Source organism: Cajanus cajan, chromosome 10 (assembly GCF_000230855.2).
Source record: "Cajanus cajan strain Asha chromosome 10, NIPB_CcT2T_4, whole genome shotgun sequence".
NCBI classification, from domain to species: Eukaryota; Viridiplantae; Streptophyta; class Magnoliopsida; order Fabales; family Fabaceae; genus Cajanus; species Cajanus cajan.
Genome location: NC_138526.1, coordinates 26800840 through 26827323, shown reverse-complemented (window position 1 = coordinate 26827323; position 26484 = coordinate 26800840). Strand labels below are relative to the sequence as shown.

The 26484-nt window shown below is 37.8% G+C and overlaps 2 protein-coding genes across 4 annotated transcripts in view; both read left to right on the top strand.

Annotated features, from left to right (window-relative positions):
- Window positions 1-3635, top strand: part of LOC109793341 (nuclear-pore anchor) — a 43657-nt gene extending 40022 nt beyond the window's left edge. Inside the window, exons 41-49 of one of the 3 annotated variants that reach the window (XM_083066041.1) lie at window positions 74-229; window positions 308-361; window positions 491-578; window positions 689-756; window positions 861-989; window positions 1447-1551; window positions 1724-1898; window positions 2066-2323; window positions 2405-3635. In XM_083066041.1, coding sequence (XP_082922167.1) covers window positions 74-229; window positions 308-361; window positions 491-578; window positions 689-756; window positions 861-989; window positions 1447-1551; window positions 1724-1898; window positions 2066-2323; window positions 2405-3402 — 2031 coding nt within the window. In that variant the 3' untranslated portion in view covers window positions 3403-3635. Of the gene's footprint in view, window positions 1-73; window positions 230-307; window positions 362-490; window positions 579-688; window positions 757-860; window positions 990-1446; window positions 1552-1723; window positions 1899-2065 lie in introns of all 3 variants that reach the window. The other 2 variants (XM_083066040.1, XM_083066039.1) reach the window with 2 other exon arrangements.
- A 2043-nt stretch (window positions 3636-5678) lies between these two features.
- LOC109793338 (nuclear-pore anchor-like) lies at window positions 5679-6748 on the top strand. Its single transcript, XM_083065779.1, has 3 exons — window positions 5679-5877; window positions 5941-5982; window positions 6065-6748. Exons 1-3 carry the CDS (start codon window positions 5704-5706, stop codon window positions 6140-6142), a joined length of 294 nt encoding a protein of 97 aa, XP_082921905.1. The 5' UTR covers window positions 5679-5703; the 3' UTR covers window positions 6143-6748.
- Window positions 6749-26484: the final 19736 nt, after the last annotated feature.

The following is a 26484-nucleotide window of genomic DNA, read 5'->3' as shown; positions in this document are numbered from 1 at the left end:
TATTTTACTCAATTTGAAGTGAGATATGATTATCTTTTCTAGAATTTATTAACTTTATATTTTATTTCATCAGGATAAACTAAGAGATAGGGATGCTCAGATTGAGGAAATTAATAAAATTCTATCAGAAAAGCAGGATTGTGTATCACGTCTGGAGCAAGATCTTTCAAACTGCCGCCTAGAGCTTGCAGGGAAAGAGAAGAAAATTAATGACATTTTGCAGTCTGAGGTCTCTAGGATATACTCTACTTTTGCTGTTTTGAGAAATATTTTCTTTATTAACATTAGTTGTGTTTGATTAAAACAGGCTAACCTGAAACTTGAATCGGAGAAGCATAGGAAACTGCTGGCTCAGTTTAAGGTGCATGGAGGTTCTTGTTTTGAAAAGTTGATAGAGTTCTCTGGATAACTGCATATTCTATTATATATATATATATATATATATATATATATATTTCTCATTGCTTTTTCTTTTGCCATCCTTATCCAGAAAAAGATTGATGTTTTGTCAAGGGAAAAGGATGACCTAGGGAAAGAGAACCAGCAACTTACTAAGCAATTAGATGAAATTAAACAAGGCAATAATCTTATTTTCCTAATCTCTCTCCCTTGCTGTCTATGTTTTTATTTGTTTCTAATCTGCAATTTCTGCTGGAGTTTATTGTTAAATTTTAATGGTGTATATCAGGGAAAAGGTCAACAAGTGATACACCGGGTGAACAAGCAATGAAAGAGGAAAAGGATACTCGAATACAGGTTCATTTGAAATAGTGGTTTTGATTGTTTATTTTTTCACTTTTTGGGAAATGACAAGTTGACAACCCAAGTTGTCTTAATTTTACTTATTTTCTGTTTGCTAGATTCTGGAGAAACATCTTGAGAGATTGAGAGATGAATTAAAGAAGGAGAAGGAAGACAATCGTATAGAGAGAGGTAGACGTCTGAAGACTGAAAAGGCGATAAAGGACTCTTACAGTATTGTTGAACAGGTTTCCCCGTTACTCATATACTGTGATGCATGTTTAAGCTCCTTCAGTTTTACATCTGGTCTTAATAACTTAGTGCAATGATGCAAATGCAATTCTTCTTTATAGTAGGATAGGATGAATGAAACTTTCATTTCTCTGGTTTTTACAATGTTTTATGAGTATTATCTTTTAGTTACATCATTATTTTTGGTTGCGGAAGAGATTGAATGTAAAAACTGTAAGGGAGAGGCGAGGAGGTAGGAAAGAAAGGTTTCTGCAAGCTCAGAGTGAAGGAATTTGGCCTTCAAATTTGCCTAACACATTTCGTCCTCCCTGACTGTTACTCATAATTCACTGATATTAGTTTGGTTGAGGAGTTACTATTAAGCTTATTCTTCTACTGTAATTTCTTGTCCAGTTCTTCAACTATATGATTATGTATTTTCTTCTCTCCTTTTATTGATTTATTTACTCTCAGGAGAAAACAAAATTTATTAATGAAATCGAGAAGCACAAGAAGTCTCTGAAAAGGTTGTCTGATGAAGTTGAAAAGCTCAAGGTTGTTATTGGCAATCTTCCTGAGGTAATGATTCAAAACAGTGGTTTATTGTGCAATCTAACTAACGTTGAGCATATAGACATGGTTTAGCCTCCAGGGATTATTTTTTATTTTGTTCTGAGCCCTCACTAAATTTGAGCCAATAATTCATAAGCAGAAAATTTTATCTGCCTTTTTTTTGTATAATTTTTCTTAGGGTACGAATGTGGTTCAACTTCTTTCTGGATCCAATGTTGATGACCTTGCTGCTCCTTACCTATCTGCTGTGGAAACTTTTGAAAAGGAAGCTCAGTCAGTATTTCGTGAGTTTGGAGGTCGTGGTAATCTCGGAGAAATAGCAACAATTACAGATAGTTCAGCGGCTGCTACAGGTTATTTCATTTATAATGTCGTGCAAATCAAGTTAGCTAAATATTGAAAGAGTGTAGATTAAGGATTTTAAACAGAATGCAGTTTTCAATAATTACTCATAGTGGTTCTCTAAATAATCTAACCTTGTACCGCTGGCTATATTAATGGAGTGGCTACAATATGGCAGGTTCTCTTGTCCATGCTCCATCCCAAAGCATTGTATCTCAGGCTGCCCCTGGAGCAAGTGTTTTACGACCTAAAGCCCCTGAAGAAAGTGAAAAAAGACTAGCATTGCCCAAAGCTAGTAGTATTGAAACTCGTAGAGCAGGTAGGAAATTGGTCAGGCCTAGACTAGTAAGACTTAATGAGCCCCAAGGTGACACAGAAATGTCTGATGCCGAAGGAGCAGGCAGCAAGCCTGGGCCATCTAGTGACACAGAAACAGGTAGTTTTTCTCAATCATCAATTCGTAAGCGAGTTGCTTCTACCTCCACTTCTGAATTACGTGAAGAAGCAGTTGCACCAGGTGAGATGAACTCCGAAGCACCTGTGTTGAAGAAGTCAAAAGGATCAGAGTCCCCAGAAGAGAGTACAGAAGAACAACCTGCTGCCTCTCTGGAATTTACTGGCAATCAGCCTATCACTGAAGAATTATTTGATAGTGGTGAGTTGCCAGAAGGCCAAAATGAGGAAGTCAATGAAGCTCAAACTGAAGATGGTGAAATTGCTGTTGGGAAGGATGACGAATCTGAAGATCCACAACCGTTGGATGGTACGAGTCAAGAGGAATTCCAAGGTGACAGGACTGGAAATTTAGAAGAGAATGCAGATCAAGCAATTGATACAAAAATGCTATCGGATGAGATTCCAAGTGAACACACCGAGTCAGACAACCAGCAGTCAACATTGGCACCAAGTAGTGAAAGAGAAGAGGGAGAATTGTTGCCAGATAATGTAGATGTTGAGGGTGAGTTGTCAAACATGGTGGAAAATCAAGAATCCAGGGAAGGTCAATCTGAGTCTGCTGCAACACCTGAACGTTCCCCAGCCAGGGTTGATGATGAAGATTTGGAGGCCGGTGAGATAAATTCTCCTGAGCTTTCAAGTGATGATAAGAATGATGAGAGTGAGTTGGTTGAGGAGGCTGGTGATGGTGCCGACAAGTTAATTGACGTTAACGAACCAATATCAGTTGAGAGCAATCAAGTGGCTGTTATTGCGAGTGAGGGTGCTACTTTGACAAGTGCTGCAGAAAGTAGTTCTTCTAAAGTGAACTTACCTGTTCCAAAGCCCAATGAAACAGAAGAGGCAAAGCAGGCATCACCCATTAGCAGTACTTCAACGACCATCAATTTGTCAGAGAGAGCTCGAGAAAGGTCTCAAATGAGACAGGCTGGGTTGGTTCCTTCCCTTCCTAGACCTCGTGGTGGAAGACTTGGTAATCCTCCCCGTGGTCGGGTTGCTCGTGGTGGTCGAGGAGGAGGCCGCAGACCTCTTCCTCCCGCTCCTGGCCCAGAATCATGAACAACAAATTGTGTGGCAGACGGTTAATAAAGTTATTTTACCTGACTAGACTTATAAACTTGTCTCCCTTGATACTGACAATGACAGTATAGACCAGTGAGTATTGAGTAGGTGTAAATGGGCGACCAGTAATCTTCGTGTAAATACAATTTTGCTTTGCACTCGTTTCTCCTGCCTAACTAATTTTGACTACGTTATCATCATGTGGGAATGGTCATTTTATTTAACATTCATTTCATGTTACAAATGTTACTTTAAACTCATTCATAGAATATTAATGGGCATATTGGAATTCGTTACATGGAATTAGATAAAACAAAAACAAATATTCGCGTTTCTCATAAATTTGCTTAATGATAATTTAAGTCCCGTTATCCATACACATCAGGTCTACATGTTGAGAAATGTTAGCTTTACGAATTTAGATGCTTCAGATATTTTACAAGTGTAGAATAATATCATCAACAAAAAATGGGAATGTGGAAGACTTAAATATTATTTTAGTTTTGGTAAAATGAACAAGTTCTTTTATTTTGTTTTTTTGTAAAAAGTTTATTATTTTTCATTTCTCTCAAATTTAGAATTATTATTTAGTCTATATTATTATATTAATATTTTTAACAAGTTTGTTTATTAAAAAAGTTATGAAATCATTTTATGTGATACTTAATGATGTTATGTTTGTCTTTGACGCCTTTTAAATTTTGTATATATTTTTAAAATGTTATTTATCTTAAATTATTGAAAGTGATAAAAAAAAGTTATTTTGGATTTTAAAGAGTGAAATTTAAGAAAAATATTTTACAGTAACTAAAATTAAAATTTATTTGTTTTTCAACGATCAAAATTATTTTGAAGAAAAATATTATTGGACATTTTTAAGCCGAATATATAACACTGAAAATGTTAAATATTTCTTTTTGTCCCTCATAATATTTTTTGTTTTAATTTAGTCTCACTTTAATTTTTTTGTTCCAATTTAGTCCCTAATAATTAAAATCATTGTAATTTGGGACTTTCGTCCAAATGATTTAAATGGGGTGAACTGTTGGCCACATGGATGTCACGTAGATGCGTACGTGGACGTCAAAGTGCATGAATACACCTGGAACCAGAACGGTCCGTTCTAGCTGCATTTTTGGTGTGTTAATTTTGCAACCGGAACGGACTGTTCCAAATGCAAATTTCACAAACTATCAGTGCATCAGAACGGGCTGTTCTGAAACCAGAACGGGCCGTTCTGGTTTCAGAACTACCTGTTCCAAAAAACCAACTCCATGCATCCGTTGACCAAAATACCGCAACGTGATTCAAAAATTGAAAATAAAAATTCATAACATATCATAAATTCAAAGATAGAAACATGGTTTAGAAACTGAAAACCAAAATTCAGAACATAACAATGAAATAAAATCTACTACTATTGTCTTTAGTGATACACTGCATTGTCCTTAATGATACACTGTATAACCCAACTGTTTAGCAATTGAAGTTATCAATTTTCATTTATAATATTACCAAATTCAGTGTTTGAAATTCTTTGTACCTTGGGTCACAACTGCAAACTATAATAAGTGACCATTCGTGTTTGGTATTCTGGAACCAGAACGACCCGTTTTGAAATCAGAACGGGCCGTTCTGGTTCCAGGTTTTTTCAAAAAGTTTGGCGTCCACGTACGCATCTACGTGGCATCCATGTGGATGCCACGTGGCCAACAGTTAACTTCGTTTAAATCATTTGGACGGAAGTCCCAAATTGTAATAATTTAAGTTATTGAGACTAAATTGAGACAAAAAATTAAAGTAAGACTATCAAATAGTGATCAAATAGATGTCTCACATTCTATAACGAGTTTACATACTACATCTCTAGTGTGATCTTCAATAAGTTCTTACTCTTTCAAAACATCACATTCTTCCTCTTCTCTCGTATAATCAATTCAAGCAAAATATATAATAAAATACATAAAACAAATAAAATAAAACACATATTTTTCTCTAATAAATATTATAACAAATAATTTCACAAACCTTTCTTTATTAATAAAAATACTCATAATTACATAATTTTTTTTAAATTATATTTTAAAACCAAATAAATTAAGTAAAACTCTACTATTATTTTTAGGAAAAATTTGGAATGTTACAAAAGTCAATACCTTATAATATAAAATTAATAATTAATATAATTTTTTAAGATAATTATTTTAAAATTAAACAATTTTGACCATATTTTTTTTTATGAGTAAGAATGTAAACAATAAGGATGATATGTAATAAGGATGAAGACATTGTTCCAAAATGATGAAATCAACAAGAATTAATGAAATGAGATGTACCAATTTTACATTGACAAATTCCATAATATTATTTCAGTTGTCAGTTTTAAAGCAAGAAAAGGAAGTCATATCAAATGCTGAAAAAAGAACATCTGATGAAGTTCGCAGTTTATCTGAAAGGGTGCTGCGTTTGCAGGTCAGCTGTGTTTTTATTTTTTAATTTTCATAAATTTGCATATTCTTACACTCGATATTGCAGGCTAGTTTGGGTACCATACAGAGTACTGAGGAAGTTCGAGAGGTAGGTTATCATCATGAACTCGTGTTACTTTCATGTTTCTATAGTAGTTTCTATTTGATTCTTATTTATTTGAAAAATGTAGGAAGCAAGAGCTGCAGAGAGGGTTAAACAAGAAGAATATATAAAGAAATTGGAGGTGTGTTCTCCTGTGTCCTTATAAGTACTTCCTATTAGTTGCTTAATCATATTTTTCTTTCCTTGAAGAAGTGCATACATGTTTTGTTTGCTGTATTTTGTATACCTTGGTCTTAGGTCTTCACAAATTGTAGTTGTATACCTTGGTCTTAGGTCTTCACAAATTGTAGTTTAACTTCAATATCTATACACAGGAAAAATTCTCAAGTCTTCAAAGCAAAATGGGATCCGCAAATGATAAGTTTTGTTTCTTTGATTGGTTTTGCTAATTTGTGAAGTGTCTTGTTGATGGTTTGTCCTTTAGAACTATAAGGGTTTTACACACTTTATGGTTTAGTGTGTAGAATTTTTCATTGAATATCATTTCCAACTTCAAAGTTATAATTTTTGTTGGCATTGTGATTTTTTAATAGCTCATTTTTTTTTTATTTTTTTTTATCAAAGATGTAATTTATCAGATGTGTCAGAAATCTATGACAACTAAGAAAGGGAGAGAAGCAGGATAAAGTTAATGAAAAGTTTACAATGTGAAAAAGTTAAGTTTTTATTCTGTGTTTTGAATGAATTGACTGAAGTTCTATCAGGTTCTTTAACATCCGTATGTAATCTTCTAATCATTATTGTTGCATATACATACATATATATGTTTGTGTGTATGTTCAGATAAACTTGTTTAGTGTGAGTCGAATCACTCGAGCATTATTTAGAATAACTCTCAAACTTAAGTTGGTATTAGAGCAAGTTGATCCTACTTTTTCACTGTTCAAGGTTAACCACAGTCTTTTGTTGCCTTTTGTCCCCATTGGTCGTTGTCTCTATCTGGCAACCTTCGGATTTGGTGTGTATAGTGACACCCAACCCTAGTGGTTGCAAAAGAAAAAACAACCTCACGTTTCTCCATGCTCCTCCTCTTTGTGTGGTTAGATCAAGCACATGAATGTGTGTTTCATGCACTTCCTTGTTGTGACTAGAGTGATGCTATGACTTTTCAAGATGTTTGTCAACCCTGTCCTAACCCCAAACCCAACCACTTTTTGTTTGTTTGTTTGTTTGTTTGTTTGTTTTTTTTTTTTTTTTTTTTTTTTTTTTTTTTTTTCTGTTTGTGTTTGGACAGCAGGCTTGAAAAGTTCCCATTTTGGTCTTCTTTGGAACTCCCATGGTAACTTCAGAGAAACTAAATGGAAAAAACCATCTTTCCTGGTTAGCCTTTGTTGAGCTTTGGTTTCTTGGTCATGGTTAGTATGATCATCTTTTCAAAAAGACAACAAAGGAACCCCCTAGGTGACCTAGACGACCTGCGGCAAAGGGCCACCAAATATATGCAGATGGAGGAACTGGCCGAGTTTTGCAACCAAAACCGACCCGACCTGTCTCTCGCTAAAAGAGAGAATGACAAGGAACCCCCTAGGTCTCGTCCTCGAGAAGCGAAAGATCGTGAGAAGAACAATAACAGAGGTCCAAGGTATATGCAATATACGCCGCTCAACACTAGCAGGGCCAAGGTGTTGGAGCAAGCTCTAGCTACGGAAGTTTTGGCCGTTCCTCGAAGAGCCTTGACCCCTCCTCACGCCGACAAGACAAAAGCATGTCAATTCCATCGGAATTGAGGACACACTACGGAGGAGTGCTCCGCCCTTCGGGATCACATCGAAGATCTCGTTAAGGCCGGTCACCTCCAAAACTTCATTCGGACCACAGATAACAGAAGAAACGACTACCGCCCTGGAAGAGGGGAGCACAGAAGGGACAACCGAGATCGAGCACCTCCCCGGAATCGATCCCGCGAGCGTAGCAGGTCTCAAGAAAGAAACGACCAACGAGACCGCAATCATCCCAGGCGAGTCATAAACACCATTGCTAGAGGTTTTGCAGGGGGTGGGAGCTCGTCTTCAGCCCGGAAGAGACACTTGAGGGCTATTAAGTCGGTCAACGTTATAGGACGAGCATCTCCCGTTCGTATGCCCCCTATAACGTTCACTGACCGAGACTTCCACGGCATTGACCCGGTGCAAGACGACCCAATGGTCATCAGCGTGGAGATCAACAATTGTCTTGTAAAAAAGACGCTGGTCGATCAGGGAAGTTCGGCCGACATCTTGTACTGGAAGACGTTCGAACAATTAGGCATCCCGGAACAAGAGCTGACGCCTTACGATGAGCCTTTGGTAGGATTCTCGGGCGAACGGGTGGATACTCGAGGAACCATAGACCTATACACCTACTTCGGGGATGACCAGCGCAGGCGGATCAAGGTGCGTTACGTGGTAGTGCAGGCCAACACCTCGTACAACATTTTATTGGGTAGACCTTCTTTGAACAAGCTCCGAGCCATCGTATCCACCCCACATTTGGCCATGAAATTTCCATCAGAGGAAGGGACCGTGATCACTATGCATGCTGATCAGAAAATGGCACGCGAATGTTATTTCGCCAGCTTGAAATTACAGCCAACTCCAAAGCCACGACGAGATGTTAACGTTGTTGGTGATGTCGACCAACAGAAATTAGTCGAAGGCCTAGAACTTGATCCGAGGATGGAGGATGATGATAGGGTCGAACCCGTTGAAACGACGGTTCCTTTCCAACTCGGAAGGAATGAAGACCAAGTCACCTTCTTGAGCTCTCAACTATCTGAAGTAGAGGCCAAGGATATTAAGCAAGTCCTACGAAAGAACTCGGATTTATTCGCTTGGATCGCAGCCGACATGCCGGGCATCGATCCAAGTTTCCATTGCCACCGACTCTCAATATGTCGAGACGCCAAGCCCGTTGCCTAAAAGAAGAGAAAAATGGGTGGAGAAAGGGCCCAAGCGATAAAAGAAGAGACCTCCAAGCTACTCCAAGCAAGATTCATAAGGGAAGTCAAGTATTCTACTTGGTTGGCTAATGTGGTGATGGTCAAGAAATCAAGCGGGAAGTGGCGGATGTGCACAGATTACACGGACCTGAACAAGGCGTGCCCAAAAGATGCCTACCCTTTACCCCACATTGACGCGCTGGTGGATGGGGCGGCCGGCCATCAAAGATTGAGTTTCTTGGACACCTACTCGGGATATAATCAAATACCTATGTACCCACCGGATGAAGAAAAGATAGCCTTCATTACCGACTCGGCTAACTTCTGCTATAAAGTAATGCCATTCGGATTGCGAAACGCCGGTGCCACCTACCAGAGGCTCATGGACAAGATCTTCCGCCACCAAATAGGGACATGTCTAGAGGTATATGTGGACGACATGGTGATCAAGTCCACGTCAGCCACCGACCATTTGAAAGACCTCAGCACGATCTTTGATGAAGTAAGGCGGCATCACATGCGTCTGAATCCAGCAAAATGCACCTTTGGGGTAGCTGGCGGAAAATTCTTAGGATTCATGTTAACAAAAAAGGGCATAGAAGCCAACCCCGACAAGTGCCAAGCTATTATCAACATGCGAAGTCCTCGCAACGTAAAAGAAGTACAGCGACTGGCCGGGCGCATCGCTTCTTTGGCCCGTTTCCTCCCCTGCATGGCCGAGAAATCAAGGCCCATAATGACCTTACTGAAAAAATCTGCTAAGTTTCAATGGAACGACGAATGTAAGTTAGCTTTTCAAAACTTCAAAACAATGCTCTTGTCGCCCCCATTATTGACCAAACCGGATCCTCAACTAGACATGATAATGTACATATCAGTCTCGGACAAAGCCATTAGCACGGTTTTGGTTCAAGAAAAAGTGGAACAGATGCCGGTGTACTTCATCAGCCGGGTGCTGCAAGACGTCGAAACAAGGTATCAACACCTTGAGAAAACAGTGTTAGCCCTTGTACATACTGCCAGACGCCTCCGACACTACTTTCAAAGCCACAAGATACTGGTCCGAACAGACAGCCCCATTGTCAAGGTCCTACGGAAACCCGAATTGGCCGGAAGGATGGTCGCTTGGTCCATCGAATTGTCGCAATTTGATATTCATTTTGAACCAAGGGGACCCATCAAGGCACAATGTATGGCCGATTTCATCAATGAATTCGCTCCACCAATGATCTCCGAGCCGCACTCCTGGACGCTACACGTAGATGGATCATCCAACCAACAAGGTAGCGGCGCCGACATCATCTTGGAAGGACCAGGGACAATGATAATAGAACAGTCACTGCGGTTTGGATTCAAAACCTCGAATAACCAAGCAGAATACGAGGCCCTTCTCGCAGGACTCAGGTTGGCTGCCGATCTCGGCATCACTAAGCTCCAATGCTTTAGCGATTCGCAAGTGATAACAGGGCAAGTCAACGGCACTTTCCAGATCAAAGATCCGACTTTGTTATTGTACTTTCATGCCTTCCAGAAGCTAAAAAGCAACTTCAAAAATGTCCGAGTCACACACACTCCCCGGGAACACAACGCTAGGGCCGACCAGCTAGCCAAACTAGCTAGTAGCAAGAAAACTAGCCATTTGCGTAGCATGATACAGCAAGAGCTGCTAAGCCCGAGCATCGATGAAACCGAATGCCTGCAGATTGATCAGGGAAGCCCGTGCTGGATGGATGCCATAGTAAACCACCTTCGGACCGGGGAGTTGCTTGAAGATCCCCTTGACGCGAAGAAGATGAGGACCACAACCGCACGATATACGTTGATCGCTGGAGAATTGTATAAGCGAGGCATTTCTTCCCCCTTGTTGAAATGCCTCACTCCCGAACAGGCAAATTATGTTCTCCGAGAAATTCATGAAGGAGTGTGCGGAACTCATTCCGGAAGCCGGACTCTCGCGATAAAAGTGATTCGGGCCGGCTACTACTGGCCCACCTTGAAGACTGATTGTGCCAAGTTTGTGCAACAGTGCAGGCAGTGTCAGCAACATGGACCTCTGACGCATCAACCTCCAGAGGAGCTCCATTCTATAACCACTCCATGGCCATTCTCTGTTTGGGGCATGGATATTCTAGGACCATTCCCACCGGGTAAGGGACAAGTGAAATTCCTTGTGGTAGCAGTAGATCATTTCACTAAGTGGATTGAAGCAGAACCGTTGGCCACCATCACGACCAACAATGTCCAAAAGTTCTTCTAGAAGAATGTTGTCACACGCTTTGGAATCCCATACGCCTTGATAACAGATAATGGTCTACAATTCACTGATCGACGCTTCAACGAATTTTTGACCGAGTTAGGTGTCAAACATAAGATGACCTCGGTCGAACACTCCCAATCCAACGGGCAGGCTGAAGCAGCAAACAAAGTCATCCTAAGAGAGTTAAAGCGACGACTCGGGCAGGCCAAAGGATCCTGGCCGGACCACTTACTGGACATCCTTTGGGCATACCGGTGCACTCCACAGAGCTCAACCAAGGAGACCCCTTTCCGGCTAACCTATGGCACAGATGCAATGATTCCGGTTGAGGTGGGAGAACCTTCGCTAAGGCGAACACAATTCGATGAAGACACCAACCCAGAAGCACTCAACATTGAGATGGATTTGGTGGACGAGGTCCGAGACCAAGCTCTTGTCAACATGGAAGCATACCGAACCAGGATAGCAAGGAAAATTCGAACCAAAGTGAAACCAAGGGAATTTGAGGCCGGGGACCTCGTGTGGCGAGTTACAGGAGAAGCAAGGAAGGACAAAGTTCAGGGCAAACTTGCACCCAATTGGGACGGCCCTTTCCGCATAATGCACAGCTTGAAGAACGGAGCCTACAAGTTAGAAGAGCTCACGGGAAAGGCTATTCCCCGAACATGGAACGCAACGCATTTGAAACATTATTTCAGTTAACATTATGTAATTGTTTCGGTGTACTCTTTTCCTTTCTCAGGTTTTGTCCTCTTGTAAAAATGTGAAAGAGGTTTTTTTTTCTGGGAAAGGTTTTTAACGAGGCACCATATCAATGAAACAAGCCCCTTATCTCTCAGGCATCTTTGTTCAATTTAATCGCAAGTCTTAATAATCCCTCCCGAGTACCTACTACTCGGCCAAGGTTGAAAATAATCCCTCCCAAGTACCTACCACTCGGCCAGGGTTGAAAATAATCCCTCCCGAGTACCAACTACTCGGCCAAGGTTGAAAATAATCCCTCCCGAGTACCTACTACTCAGCCAAGGTTGAAAATAATCCCTCCCGAGTACCAACTACTCGGCCAAGGTTGAAAATAATCCCAGCCGAGTACCTACCACTCGGCCAAGGTTGAAAATAATCCCTCCCGAGTACCAACTACTCGGCCAAGGTTGAAAATAATCCCTCCCGAGTACCTACTACTCGGCCAAGGTTGAAAATAATCCCTCCCGAGTACCAACTACTCGGCCAAGGTTGAAAATAATCCCTCCCGAGTACCTACCACTCGGCCAAGGTTGAAAATAATCCCTCCCGAGTACCAACTACTCGGCCAAGGTTGAAAATAATCCCTCCCGAGATACCCTCTCGGCCAAGGTTGAACGTAATGTTTCCCTCCCGAGATATTCCTCGGCCAAGGTTGAACTCCACAATCTCTCGAGACACTTTCTCGGCCAAAGTAATTATCAAACCCTTTACCGACTAACCCCCAACCAAGAAGACCACTGGCCTTGCCCAACGCATTCCCGAGTACCTCTCTCGGCCAAAACAGGAAAATCGTCTAGGCGATCCTAGCACATACGAAACAAGAAAAGATGCATACAAAGGCGCACAACAGAAAATAAAGCAGAATCCAAATAGGTGGAAAAATAGTTCATTAGGACTCTAAGGTCAAAGCGGCACTATTGGCCGAAGGGTACAGGCAAGAATGGCTCTAACGGCCCGAAAGGAATCAAAAGCAAAAAACAATAGTATACCCTAAATCTTTACATCTTAAACAAAACAGATGTATAATCAAAAAACAAAAGGTCGAGGCGTCCCTCAGTCGGCGTTGCCGGTCTGCTCGGTCTCCTCATCATCGTTTAAGGTGGTGCCGGGGTCTTCAGGAGCCGCTAACCGAGGAGGAGCAGCTTGATCGGGCTCAGCATTTGGGTCGGCCTCGGCATAGTCCATGTACACCCCTTGAAAAAAGTCCTTGCTGAGTGCGAAGGAGAAATCTGGAGGAAAAGTGCCGAAGTGGGTTGCCTGCCGAGCACAATGCCAAAACCCTTCCTCGTGCTCCTTAACAATCTTGCCCTCAACCTTGGCCCGAAAGGACGCCATGGCCGCATCGGCTTCGGCTTTAACTTGTTGTTCCCGAGCTGTCAGCTCTTCTAACTCTCGGACCCTCAGCCGCTCGGCATCCTCCGCTGCTCGGCATCCTCCGCCGCAAGCGCTCGGCCCTCCATCTCCGAATAGGCTTCCTTCAACCGGGCCACCTCGGCCTCCAATGATAACTTTTCAGCAGAAGTTAGCTCATGTGCCTCAATGGACTGATGCAGTGCCGACTTAGTCTTATCCAAACTTTTCTTCAATAAGTGCACGTCGGCCATGGGCTCTAAGGCCAACTTCCGAAGTATAGCCGTTGCCGGGACTTGCATCTCACACGCCATTGCCCATTGGGCCGACGGGGTTGCCGAATCAAGCATTCGGTGGCCTTGGTCCGACAACAGGTCCGGCGACATCATCCGAGCCGGTCGTACTTCCTCGGATAGAAAATCCTTGGCCACTATGGCCGACGGGATGGCCAGGTCATGAGTTGAAGGGGTCTCCACCCGTCGTTGCTTCGGTCGATTGGAGTCCCCAGCAGCAAGGTCGGTTTTTCTTTTCCCCTTGTCCTTTTTCTTCCTCCCATGCGGATCCGGGAGGGCAATAACATGAGGAGGCGGGGGTGGCGCGGCCATGGTTATTGGTCGTTGATCAATTGTCACATTCCTATGGTCTTCGGCGGAGGAACCGGCGGGGGCACGATTCCTCATGAGTTCCCGATACGAAAGGTCGGCACCTTGCTGAGCCATCCAACCTGCAAAAGCACAAAAGTCACAAATCAACTTAACAAGACCAAATGAATAAGACAATCATTACATACCCTCCAATTCGAACCCAGGCCGAGGCGACTTCAGCAACAACACCAGAAACCTGGCCGGGATCCCCTGGGGTAATCCATTCAAAACGTTTGCGGCCGACACCTCGGCCTCGGTCAACATCTCCAACGGAAACTCGTCATATTTCCGAGGCTGCGTAGTCCAATACAAAGGAAAAAGAGGATTTCGCTCGGCATCAAAGAAATAGTTCCGGCCAGCAACCGGGTCTATCATCACTTTTACAAACCTCGACTTAAATCCCTTAAAAGAGGAGGTATACGGCCTCATGAGTGGCCGGTCGGCATGCCGAATAAGAGACAACCACTTCACAAATTTATTTGAGGGACGAGTACAGAAATAGTGCAAAAATAAACCTATGCTAGCCACTTCATATCTTTCTTCATTTTTATTCTCATTGAACATACTACTTCTATCCATGTGTCCTCACAAACCACAACAAGATGATATAGCCAAAAGAAAGAACAAATATTTGGTTGAAATAGTATGTACAATATTGCTTAGCGCAAATGTTACTGTTCATCACTGGTGTGATGCTATTCTTACAGCTTGCTATCTCATAAATAGAATGCCTTCTACATCCATTGAAAATCAGATTGCGTACTTTGTTCTGTACCCAAATGATGCTATTCTTACAGCTTCCTATCTCATAAATAGAATACCTTCTACATCCATTGAAAATCAGATTGCTTACTTTGTTCTATACCCAAATGAACCCCTTTATCATGTGTCACGTATTTTTGGTTATACCTGTTTTTGTCCATGTCTCTAGGATTAGACACTCTTTGCCATGTCCATAAAGTGTGTTTGCCTCTGCATAATTTTATGAGTTGTTTTTCATATCATGAATAGAAGTATGACAAGTTTTAAATTACATTTCGTATGTTGGACAGAATGAACTAAATGCTAAGTGGGAACATGAGAAGGCACAACTGGAGAAGTCTAGGAATGATGCTGAAATGAAATACAATGAAATCAATGAACAGGTGACTGAAAAGATCTTTCATGGGTATTTTTTAGTACAAAAGGAAATTGTTTGCTGTATACTGTTGATTTTGTATATAGCTGCTTACATATTAAGTTCGTTTGCATAGCTTTATTATGATAATAATATATTGAATAAATGCTACATGATTGTTTCCTTAATGTCAAATTTTTTGGTCTCTAATTTGATTCATCTGTGAAATGGGTTGTTAATATTGTTAATGTTTTTTTAATTTTTTTAATATGTGATTGATATAGACATTACTTAAGATTTTCTCTCCGGGGTCAGGTTGCTCGTGGTGGTCGAGGAGGAGGCCCCAGACCTCTTCCTCCCGCTCCTGGTCCAGAATCATGAACAACAAATTGTGTGGCAGACGGTTAAGAAAGTTATTTTACCTGACTAGACTTGTTGTAGACTTGTCTCCCTTGATACTGACAATGACAGTATAGACCAATGGGTACTGAGTAGGTGTAAATGGGCGACCAGTAATCGTGTAAATACAATTTTGCTTTGCACTCGATTCTCCTGCCTAACTAATTTTGACTACGTTATCATCATGCGGGAATGGTCATTTTATTTAACATTCATTTCATTTTACAAATGTTACTTTAAACTCATTTCATAGAATATTAATGGGCATATTGGAATTCGTTACATGGAATTAGATAAAACAAAAACAAGTATTCGCGTTTCTCATAAATTTGCTTAATGATAATTTAAAGTCCCATTATCCATACAAATCAGGTCTACATGTTGAGAAATGTTAGCTTTACAAATTTAGATGCTTCAGATATTTTATAAGTGTAGAATAATATCATCAATAAAAAATGGGAATGCGGAAGACTTAAATATGATTTTAATTTTGGTAAAATGAACAAGTTCTTTTATTTTGTTTTTTTGTAAAAAGTTTATTATTTTTCATTTCTCTCAAATTTAGAATTATTATTTAGTCTATATTATTATATTAATATTTTTAACAAGTTTGTCTATTAAAAAAGTTATGAAATCATTTTATGTGATACTTAATGATGTTATGTTTGTCTTTGACGCCTTTTAAATTTTGTATATATTTTTAAAATGTTATTTATCTTAAATTATTGGAAGTGATAAAAAAAAGTTATTTTAGATTTTAAAGAGAGAAATTTAAGAAAAATATTTTACAGTAACTAAAATTAAAATTTATATTTTTTTCAACGATCAAAATTATTTTGAAGAGAAATATTATTGGATATTTTTAAGCTGAATATATAACATTGAAAAGGAAGGTTAAATATTTCTTTTTGTTCCTTATAATATTTTTTTGTTTTAATTTAGTATCACTTTAATTTTTTATTCTAATTTAGTCTCCAATAATTAAATTCATTGTAATTTGGGACTTTCGTCCAAATGATTTAAATGGGATGAATTGTTGGTCACATGGATGTCACGTAGATGCGTACGTGGACGTCAAAGTGCATGAATACACCTGGAACTAGAACGGCCCGTTCTAGCTGCATTCTTGGTGTATTAATTTTGCAACTGGAACGGACTGTTCTAAATGCAAATTTCACAAACTATCAGTGCATTAGAACGGGCCGTTTTGAAACTAGAACGGGCCGTTCTGGTTTCAGAACGACTCGTTCTAAAAAACCAACTCCATGCATCTGTTGACCAAAATGTCGCAACGTGATTCAAAAATTGAAAATAAAAATTCATAACATATCATAAATTCAAAGATAGAAACATGGTTTAGAAACTGAAAACAAAAATTCAGAACATAACAATGAAATAAAATCTGCTACTATTGTCTTTAGTGATACACTGCATTGTCCTTAATGATACACTGTATAGCCCAACTGTTTAGCAATTGAAGTTATCAATTTTCATTTATAATATTACCAAATTCAGTGTTTGAAATCCTTTGTACCTTGGGTCACAACTGCAAACTATAATAAGTGACCATTCGTGTTTGGTATTCTGGAACCAGAACGACCCGTTCTGAAACCAGAACGGGTCATTCTGGTTCTAGGTTTTTTCAAAAAATTTGGCGTCCACGTACGCTTCTACGTGGCATCCATGTGGATGCCACGTGGCCAACAGTAAACTCCGTTTAAATCATTTGGACGGAAGTCCCAAATTGTAATAATTTAAGTTATTGAGACTAAATTGAGACAAAAAATTAAAGTAGGACTAAATTGAAACAAAAAAATGTCATCAGGGACAAAAAGAGCTATTTAACCCATTGAAAATTTAATATTTTACCTTAAACTACTGAACTTAGTGTTGCAGTCATGTATTATAAATGCATGAAAAAATCATTTTAACCTGATTATTTATGAGTTGCAAGATCCTAAATATGTTATGAGAAATTTTGATTAAAATACACTTTTAGTCCTTATAATTTTTTTAATTGGTCTGTTCTTTTTATAAAGACTAGTAAGTAAAAAAAGAGATATTTCAGATCTCTATATTATTTCTATGTTAAAATAATAGTAAAAAAAATCAAGATTTGAAAATAAATAATGATATACATCAGTGAGTGAGTATTTTTTCTTATTGTAAAGTAAATAATTTTAAAAATATCTTATTTAAGAGAAAAAACTTTCCTATAAAAAAAGTGTTGTTCGATTTGAAAGCAATATCTTTGAGCTGTAGAAATATTTAGTCGATTTTAATATTTATATTTAGTCGATTTTCCTGACATGGATTTTTTTTTCATCCCGTTAAAATTTATGTAAGACGTGGTCCTCAAATAATTAATTGACATTGACAGTAATTATAACCTAACAAAGACAACAAACAACAAACTCTGACCTATTCCTCACGATTCGTAACAAAGACAACAAAGCTTTAATTCATCACCCCGAACCTTATGGTATCCCAAAATCGATTCCATTTCTATGATTCAATACGAGAAAAAATCTTTTCTTTTTTTGGCATGTTGATGTGATTGTAAAATCATTTTGGTGACTCGATTTTTAAACTGCACGTTTAGATCATGATTGATGTTGCTGCGAGTTTAGTTGTGTGGTTCGTTGAGTTCGATAGGGTTCTCTGCATGCACCAATATGATTATTTGTAGTACTAGATTATGCATGAGTTGTGGGGGGATTAATGCATGCTTAACTTTATGGTATTATGGATAATATTGATGGTGTGTGATGTTGTCAGCTGATACATTGGCAATGTTGTACTTTTCGAACATGTGTAATGTTTCATCAATTAACTTTGATACATATCGTTTAGATAAATTTCTTGCTAAATATATAGGAAAAGAATAAAGAGGAAAAAAAATAAAGATATTAATTTTTTTATAAATTAAAATTAATTTATATAAAAGTCAATTTTGAAGGTAATGTTCTTTGTTATTGAGTTAGGTTTCGTAATCACATAACTTACAAAAAATGTTGCAAGATGCGTGATTTTGAGAGCTCTTGATTTCGAAATATTGGTAGACTTGACATGTCAAACCTTTCTTAAATATCTTAAAAGTTTGTTAATTATAGTACTCTTTAGATTTGATGTTTTAATTGTTCCACTTCACAACATTTCATATAATGATACTTCACACAATTTTTCATTGGTCAAAATCTTTAACCGGTTAAAACCCTCTGTGAATAACTCTATGAAATGTTTCATTGCCTTTAAGATCATCGACTGTCCCTACAAACTAATGTAAATTTTTTTAGTGTGTTTTATCCTTATTCACGCAATTTTGGAAAACTTTTCAAAAGGTCATTTATTCTTAAATTGCTCCAAGTCAAATACACTTAACTATGAAATTTTTAAGTGATAAGCTATTGAAATGTAGATGTATATTGTTAGTCTAGGTAGTACTAATTAATTCGTTTAAGTCATCCTTAACTATACAATCTCACACATGTACAACCTATAGATCCCTCTCATTCTAGTGTGTTCAGGATGTTACAAGTCACTAACTTCCACTTAGTTCGTTTCCAAACCACATCGTACTAGGAGAGTGAACCTACTTTGATATTGTTCTCACCTGAAGTTGGTCTGATGTCGACCTCTTCGGCAAGGTTGGTGAGTCTTTTCTACTCCCGTAAGTTGGATGCTCCAAGGTGGAGGTGGTACCCATAAAAGAGACTCTGAAACTTAAGTTAGTCCCTGTAGGTGTGAGTGTTTCATATATATAGTGACGTAATTAGGGTTTTTCCTTATACGAATATTTCTTAATATATGATGAGATTGCGCACTTATCTTTTTATGTTAAATTATGATGCAAATTCTAGAAAAGAAAAAGAAAATTCTAGAAACATAAGATAAGATGTATAAGTCTCTAGAAAAAATTAAAAGAGTGTAGAGACTTGAAGAGTCTAGAAAATTCTAGATATTTTCACCATCATCTAGAGATAGAGCACCATGCCTATAAATAGGCAAATTGGGACTTCATTGTAACAACAACAACAATAACAACTACCACCACTTCTACTACTCTCTAAATACAAATAAGTTTCTATTATTCCACCAACTATTCCCTTGACAACAATTATCTTATCTGTTGAAGAATGGCTTAATCTTTGGCCAATGTGATTGGGTGGATTTGATGTCGAGGTGAGTCTCAATGACTGATGTTGGTACAATATCGCACACCCGACGTTACCGACCTGACGTGGATGGTACACTAGCTCCCCGAGCTCTATGTGCTTATGACAGGCCGGGGAGCTTACTCAGATTACGAGACGAGGTGTCGCGGCTTTTCATTTCTCAATCTTGTAGATTAAATACCACGTGTCTTCCAAGGGGTGCTTCGTTTCTCGAAGCGATGTCTCATGACATCAAACGACGACGAATGTAATGAAGGGTGACGACTCATAATGATGGGCTGCACCCTATCATTATGAGCCTTATTTAATAGGGTCCATCCCTCAATATTTTTGTCGTTTTGTGGCTTTATGTCCCTTATTCCATTTTCATTTACTCACATTCCCTATTATTTCTCACAGAGCCTTCTTCGTCTTGCTTCCTCTACTCTCTCTTGGCCGAGTCATTTTTTTCAGTCGCACCGCGTCCTCCAGTCACGATTTTTGTCCTTGTTTCATCCTTTCATTTCACACAGGTACCTTTCCCTCCCTTTGCTTGGTCTAAATTGTAGGCATTTTGGTCATGTCACTTCCTTCTGGTTTTGGCCTCCCATCCTTGAATGAAGTAGTGGTAATGGTGGGAAGGAGTCGCCGTCAACGACAACGGCAACCATAAGAGGAAACAGGGTGGGAATAATAGGAAAGACTCCCACCCTGCTATCTCCGTCGTTGAGTATGAATGAGTTAGAGGTGACGTGGGCGAGTTCGAGAGTAGGTATAGGTTCTTCCTTGAAGTCAATGCCCTTTGGAAATCCTTGATGATCTGTTCGTCAGTCATTTCTAACCTCATCCGGGTCGAGCCCTATCAACCAGATGAGCGTGTCTTTATGTCGGATACTGCAAACACTCATTTCTTTTATATGTATCATTACTTGTTTAGGGATCTCGGTGTCTCCTTTCCCTTTACTTCTTTTGAGTGTTCATTTCTTAAACACATGTTGCTCCCTGCCAACTTCACCCCAATAGCTGGGGTTTCCTCCGTGCTTTTCAAATTTTATGCTCAACTTTAGGGATAAATGTGTCACTGCCAAAATTTCTTCACTTCTACCAATTGAAGTTGGGTGAGCCTCCTCTAGGTTGGGTGTCTCTAAGTGGTAGCAAGGTTGGGGGGTTATTTCAGTTGTACTCCCAATCTTATAAGAATTTCAAGAAGGAGTTTGTCAGGGTCCGGCCTATCATTACCGACCTGGCTAATGAAACTGCCTTCCACCTCGACGGGGAGTCGAGGTTTCCTTTCTTTTGGCAGCGAAGTCCTGTCAAGTTTAATGGCTTCCTTGGTCTTAGTTTATCTGCTTCTGACAAGGCCGATATAGCCCATCTTTAGGAGTTACCTCAACCCCCGGATAACATGATCATCTTGTCTCTTGCTGATTTGATGAACAAAGATAAAGGTCTGGAGAGTGAGTACTTTATTGTTAAGTTTAGTAGATTTATATGTTTTTTTGCTAAGTTTCTCATGGTTGTTTTGTTGTTTTCTTTTTATAGGGTTGATAGGGAAAAATAAATGGCGTGAGCTGAAGGCCAAATTCAACATCGAGGAGAAAAAGATCCCCGATGTTGAGGAAGATTAGGGTAACCTCCAACTTCGTCATAAGAGGAAAAAGAAGGCCCCATAAGCTGAGAAAGAGGTAGTCACCGAGGCTATGGCAACCTCTGAGAGGGTAATGTCAACACCGCTTGTCGAAGAGGTAAGTGTGAGTTGGACTTAGAGAGAAGGGTTTTGGTGTTGTTTTGTTTTGTATTGGTTGACTTTGCTATTGTTCTTTTTGTGCAGTGGTTATCACGTCGATCTCGGCTGATTTGTCTATGGTCGCTAGGGTCGATTGTGAGGGTCCTTCATCTAATGTTCCACCATCAAGCTCCCTTCCCCGATCTCGCTGTATATATAAGAGGTTCGATACGATTCGTCCTCTTGGTAGGTTGGACCACGTCAGCATGTCTCCTTACGTGACTTCCTTGTGGAACCTCAATTTGACCGTGAAGGAATTCTACAAGGAAGATCTTGTCTATGTGGTTGATAAGGCCATGGTAGAGAAGGTGGGGACAATCCAGTGTCTTGATTCTGCCAAAGTGTTTATGCAGAGGTCCATTGTGATAGTAGACCACTAGAGATGAAAGTGGCAAAAGCATCAAGCTGATTTGGGGAAGGACCAGGCTGAGCTCCAGGTTACGAGGAGACACTTGGAGAAAATTCATAAGTCTTTCACCATTGCGGTGAAAACTAACAAATCATATGCTGCGAAGGTTGGTGAGCTCTCGGAAGGTATCAAGGCGGCGAGGAGCGATGCGAAGGATGCTCGTGCTCGGGTCCGATCATTAGAGGAGAAGAATCAAGCCTTGAAGACCAAGTTGCGAGCGGCCGAGGAAAAACATATGTGCGACAAAGTTCTCGTTGGTAGTGTAACACCCCAGCAACCCGCATGTGGATATTGTCCGCTTTGGCCGCAGCCCTCACGGTTTTGCTTCTGGCAATGGCACGCATGCCACCCCAAAACGCGTCCACACAAGGAAGGTATCCACACCCATATATATGGCATGCTTCGTTCTCCTTCCTAACCGATGTGAGACTTCACAATCCACCCCCCTCAAGGGAGTCCAGCGCCCTCGCTGGCACACCGGCCCGGGTCCAGGCTCTGATACCAAATGTAACACCCCAGCAACCCGCATGTGGATATTGTCCGCTTTGGCCGCAGCCCTCACGGTTTTGCTTCTGGCAATGGCACGCATGCCACCCCAAAACGCGTCCACACAAGGAAGGTATCCACACCCATATATATGGCATGCTTCGTTCTCCTTCCTAACCGATGTGGGACTTCACAATCCACCCCCCCCTCATCGGAGTCCAACGCCCTCGCTGGCACACCGACCCGGGTCCCGACTCTGATACCAAATGTAACACCCCAGCAACCCGCATGTGGATATTGTCCGCTTTGGCCGCAGCCCTTACGGTTTTGTTTCTGGCAATGGCACGCATGCCACCCCAAAACGCGTCCACACAAGGAAGGTATCCACACCCATATATATGGCATGCTTCGTTCTCCTTCCTAACCGATGTGGGACTGCTTCGTTCTCCTTCCTAACCGATGTGGGACTTCACAGGTTGGGTCGAGGATATCAGTGCTTTGAAGATGGACCTCGAGGTCCTAATGTCGTTGAAGAAAGACATGGATAAGGAGCTTCGTGAGACTCTACGCCTCATTGATAAGGATGTGTGGGACGAGTAGCTAGTGAATGAGGATGATCTTTCCAAGAGCTCAAGTGAAGATACTGCTGTTTAAACCTATATATATAATGTTTTATATGTTTTATCATTTTGTAATGGATTATTTATCCACCTTTAGCGTATATTGTTCTGAATACTCCCTTTTTTTTATGAAATGTCTATCTTATTCTAAGGATACACATTTTTTTTCTTTGGAGTTGCTTGATTTTCTTTCTTAGAACACTCACTTATCTCCAATTAAATGCAGCCGCACGTTACTCTGCACGAGGAAGATAAATAGGTGCCACGTAATACATGAATTTAAAAATAATTATAAATTCTGAAGATTTCTCTGGCTATAAAAACCCATAGGGCTCTTAGAAATCACAACACAACTCACACCTTCGAACTCCAAAAGCCTTTCTAAATTCCTATACTCTACTCTCTTTCAAATGATCGTCACCTACTACAATGGATGGACATAGCAACCTTGCTGAAATATATCATACACCCCATAGTGAGATTACTCACTCATCTCTTTCTCACTATCAAATAGATGTCTCACATTCTATAACGAGTTTACATACATCTCTAGTGTGATCTTCAATAAGTTCTTACTCTTTCAAAACATCACATTCTTCCTCTTCTCTCATATAATCAATTCAAGCAAAATATACAATAAAATACATAAAACAAATAAAATAAAACACATATTTTTCTCTAATAAATATTATAACAAATATTTTCACAAACCTTTCTTTATTAATAAAAATACTCATAATTACATAATTTTTTTTTAAATTATATTTTAAAACCAAATAAATTAAGTAAAACTCTACTATTATTTTTAGGAAAAATTTGGAATGTTACAAAAGTCAATACCTTATAATATAAAATTAATAATTAATATAATTTTTTAAGATAATTATTTTAAAATTAAACAATTTTGACCATATTTTTTTTTTTATGAGTAAGAATGTAAACAATAAGTTAAAGATAAGAATTAATGCCTTAAAATACAAACACACATAACATCAACTAGGATGATATGTAATAAGGATGAAGACATTGTTCCAAAATGATGAAATCAACAAGAATTAATGAACATTCTTTGGCATGGGTATTAATCAAACAATTACCCTCTTTACAGGTATGTTGAAACATGATGTGTCAATCCTTATCACGATACTATTTGATTTTTGTGATTAAAAAATTATAAGGATGAAAAGCCATGTTGCTACTAGTGATAAGATTTATAGTCACTTTAGAATTAGACTCACAAATAAGGTTTTTAATACCTTTTTTCTACACAATCTTTAAATCATGATAGATTTCAAATATGCCATATATGTCAATGCTTGAATTGTAATATGGTGAACATGAATACTTATATTTTTCTTATACAATTATTTAAAATAAAATATTTTAAAATTCAAAAATAAAAAAATTAGCTTAACTATGTCTTTAGTTCTTAAAATTTAAAATAAATTTATTTTTTTCTCAAATTTAAAATTATTATTTTTAATATCTATAAATTTTTAAAATTTCATTTTAATTCTTCAAATCGCTAATAATATATATGAAATTAACGATTTAAAACAAGTATATAAGTCAAGTTTAACATGATGTTTTCATTAACAAACACACAAATACGTAGATTTTATACAATAATATTTAACATATTTTCTAACAAAATTTGAATATAAAGATTAATTTTTTTTTTTTAAATTATAAACCAAATATAGGATCCTTTTCGTTTATTAATTTCTGCTTCGGTGCTTACAATTAACGAATTCGTATGCGAAGAAGAACCTTTAATCCTTGTTTCCCCTGTAGTTTTTGATTATGATTGTGTGACTAATTCATGCTATTTAGGATCAGTTAAAATTTAATATTTAAAATTTAAAATTTAAAATTTAAAATATAAATCTTCAATTTTAGATTTTAGATTTTAGATTTTAAATTTTAAACTTTAAATAGGGATATTTTAAATTTAGATGTTTAATAAGTTGAATAAATTTAAATTCATTTTTAAAATATAAAAAATAATTATAAAAACTAAAATTAAATAACTTAGTTAAAAAAGACTATAGTAAATAATTTAATTTAGAAATTATTTAAAAAAATATTGTTGAAAAAATCTGAAAAGAAATAATAAAACAAAATCCGTTGAAATTGCAAATGTAACTACAAATAATAAAAAAAATCTGGAAACAAATAATATCACAAAACCAAAACCTTCGAAATAATATCACAAAACAAAAGACTTTGAAACCGCCATTGAACCTTTTTGTTATTTTGGACATGTTTCCATGTTACAAAACTTTTATAAGTCGCTCAATCACATGTTATTTAAAGAAAGAAGAAAAGGAAGGGAAAAAAAACCCAAACAGTATCGGATATCGTCTTTTAAATTTATTACACAGTTTTAAATCTGTATGTCATCAAAACTAATTTGATTCATTAAAAAAATAAATTGAGGCAGAATAATCTACCTATATGATAAACACTCATTGTTGAAAAAATGGAATGTTACTTTACAATAAGCAACATTGAAAATCAAAGGAAACAAAATATGAAGGAAATAAACACTCGATGTTGAAAAAATGGAATGGTACTTTACAATTAGCAACAATGAAAATTAAAAAAAACCAAATATAAAGAAAACGTACCGTAAAATGGAGAATAGATTTTGCAGTGATATGAAGTTGGTTTAACAAAAAAGAGAGGAAGTAAGAAAGACGGGATTGTGAGAATGAGACAGTTGCTTAGATGTATGCGGTTAAAATAAGTAAAAGTGGCGGTTACTTAAATAATATTTGGTTAAAAGAGTGTTTGGTGAAGAATAAAGGATTTCAAAATTATATATAAAGACAAAATAATTAATTGTATTATTAAGGGTAAAAAGATAATAAATAAAAGTGGAGACCAAATGACAGTTATCTATATTTGTATCCCTTTTATATGATGTTATAGATTATATTGTATTATATTATATTATAGGCTTAAATATGTTTTTAGTTCTTTAAATTTAAGATAAATTTGTTTTTAGTCCCTTAAATTTAAAACCTTTATTTTTAGTCCTTTTAATTTTTAAAAATATTGTTTTAGTCTCTTAAATCACCAATAACATATTTAAAAGTGACTAATTAAGACAGTTATGTAATATCAATCAAATTTAATGTGATATTTTTACTAATAGAAATATTAATAGGTAGATTTTATGCAATAATGTTTGAAAATTTTCTTAACAAAATTTGAATATAAGGACTAAAATAAATTTTTTTGGAATTACAAGGACTAAAAACAACAATTTTAAATTTGAGGGACTAAAAATAGATTTATCCTAAATTTCAGGAATTAAAAACATATTTAAACCTATATTATATTATATTTTAATAAAATCAATGAATTGATCAATTTTTTTTTTGGATTTGAGAAAATAAAATTAAAATTTATTAATTTTTCTTGAAATTAGGAGTAAAATTTGTCGGTAATTTTAGTTAACAATTTTCAAAAAATAAAATATTACACAACTAAATCAAGAATAAGTTAGTTCAATTTAATTTGAATTCCTACATATGTAAATGTACAAAATTTTAACTCTACTAGAGCACAAACTTAAATATTTAAACATATATAAATT

Excerpts from the sequence above, each read along its gene's own strand:
- LOC109793338 (XM_083065779.1), top strand. The coding sequence starts at position 5,704 with ATGATGAAATCAACAAGAATTAATGAAATGAGATGTACCAATTTTACA. Across the intron at positions 5,878-5,940 it reads AAAGGGTGCTGCGTTTGCAG|GCTAGTTTGGGTACCATACA; the intron begins GTCAGCTGTGTT and ends TCGATATTGCAG. Across the intron at positions 5,983-6,064 it reads GTACTGAGGAAGTTCGAGAG|GAAGCAAGAGCTGCAGAGAG; the intron begins GTAGGTTATCAT and ends TGAAAAATGTAG.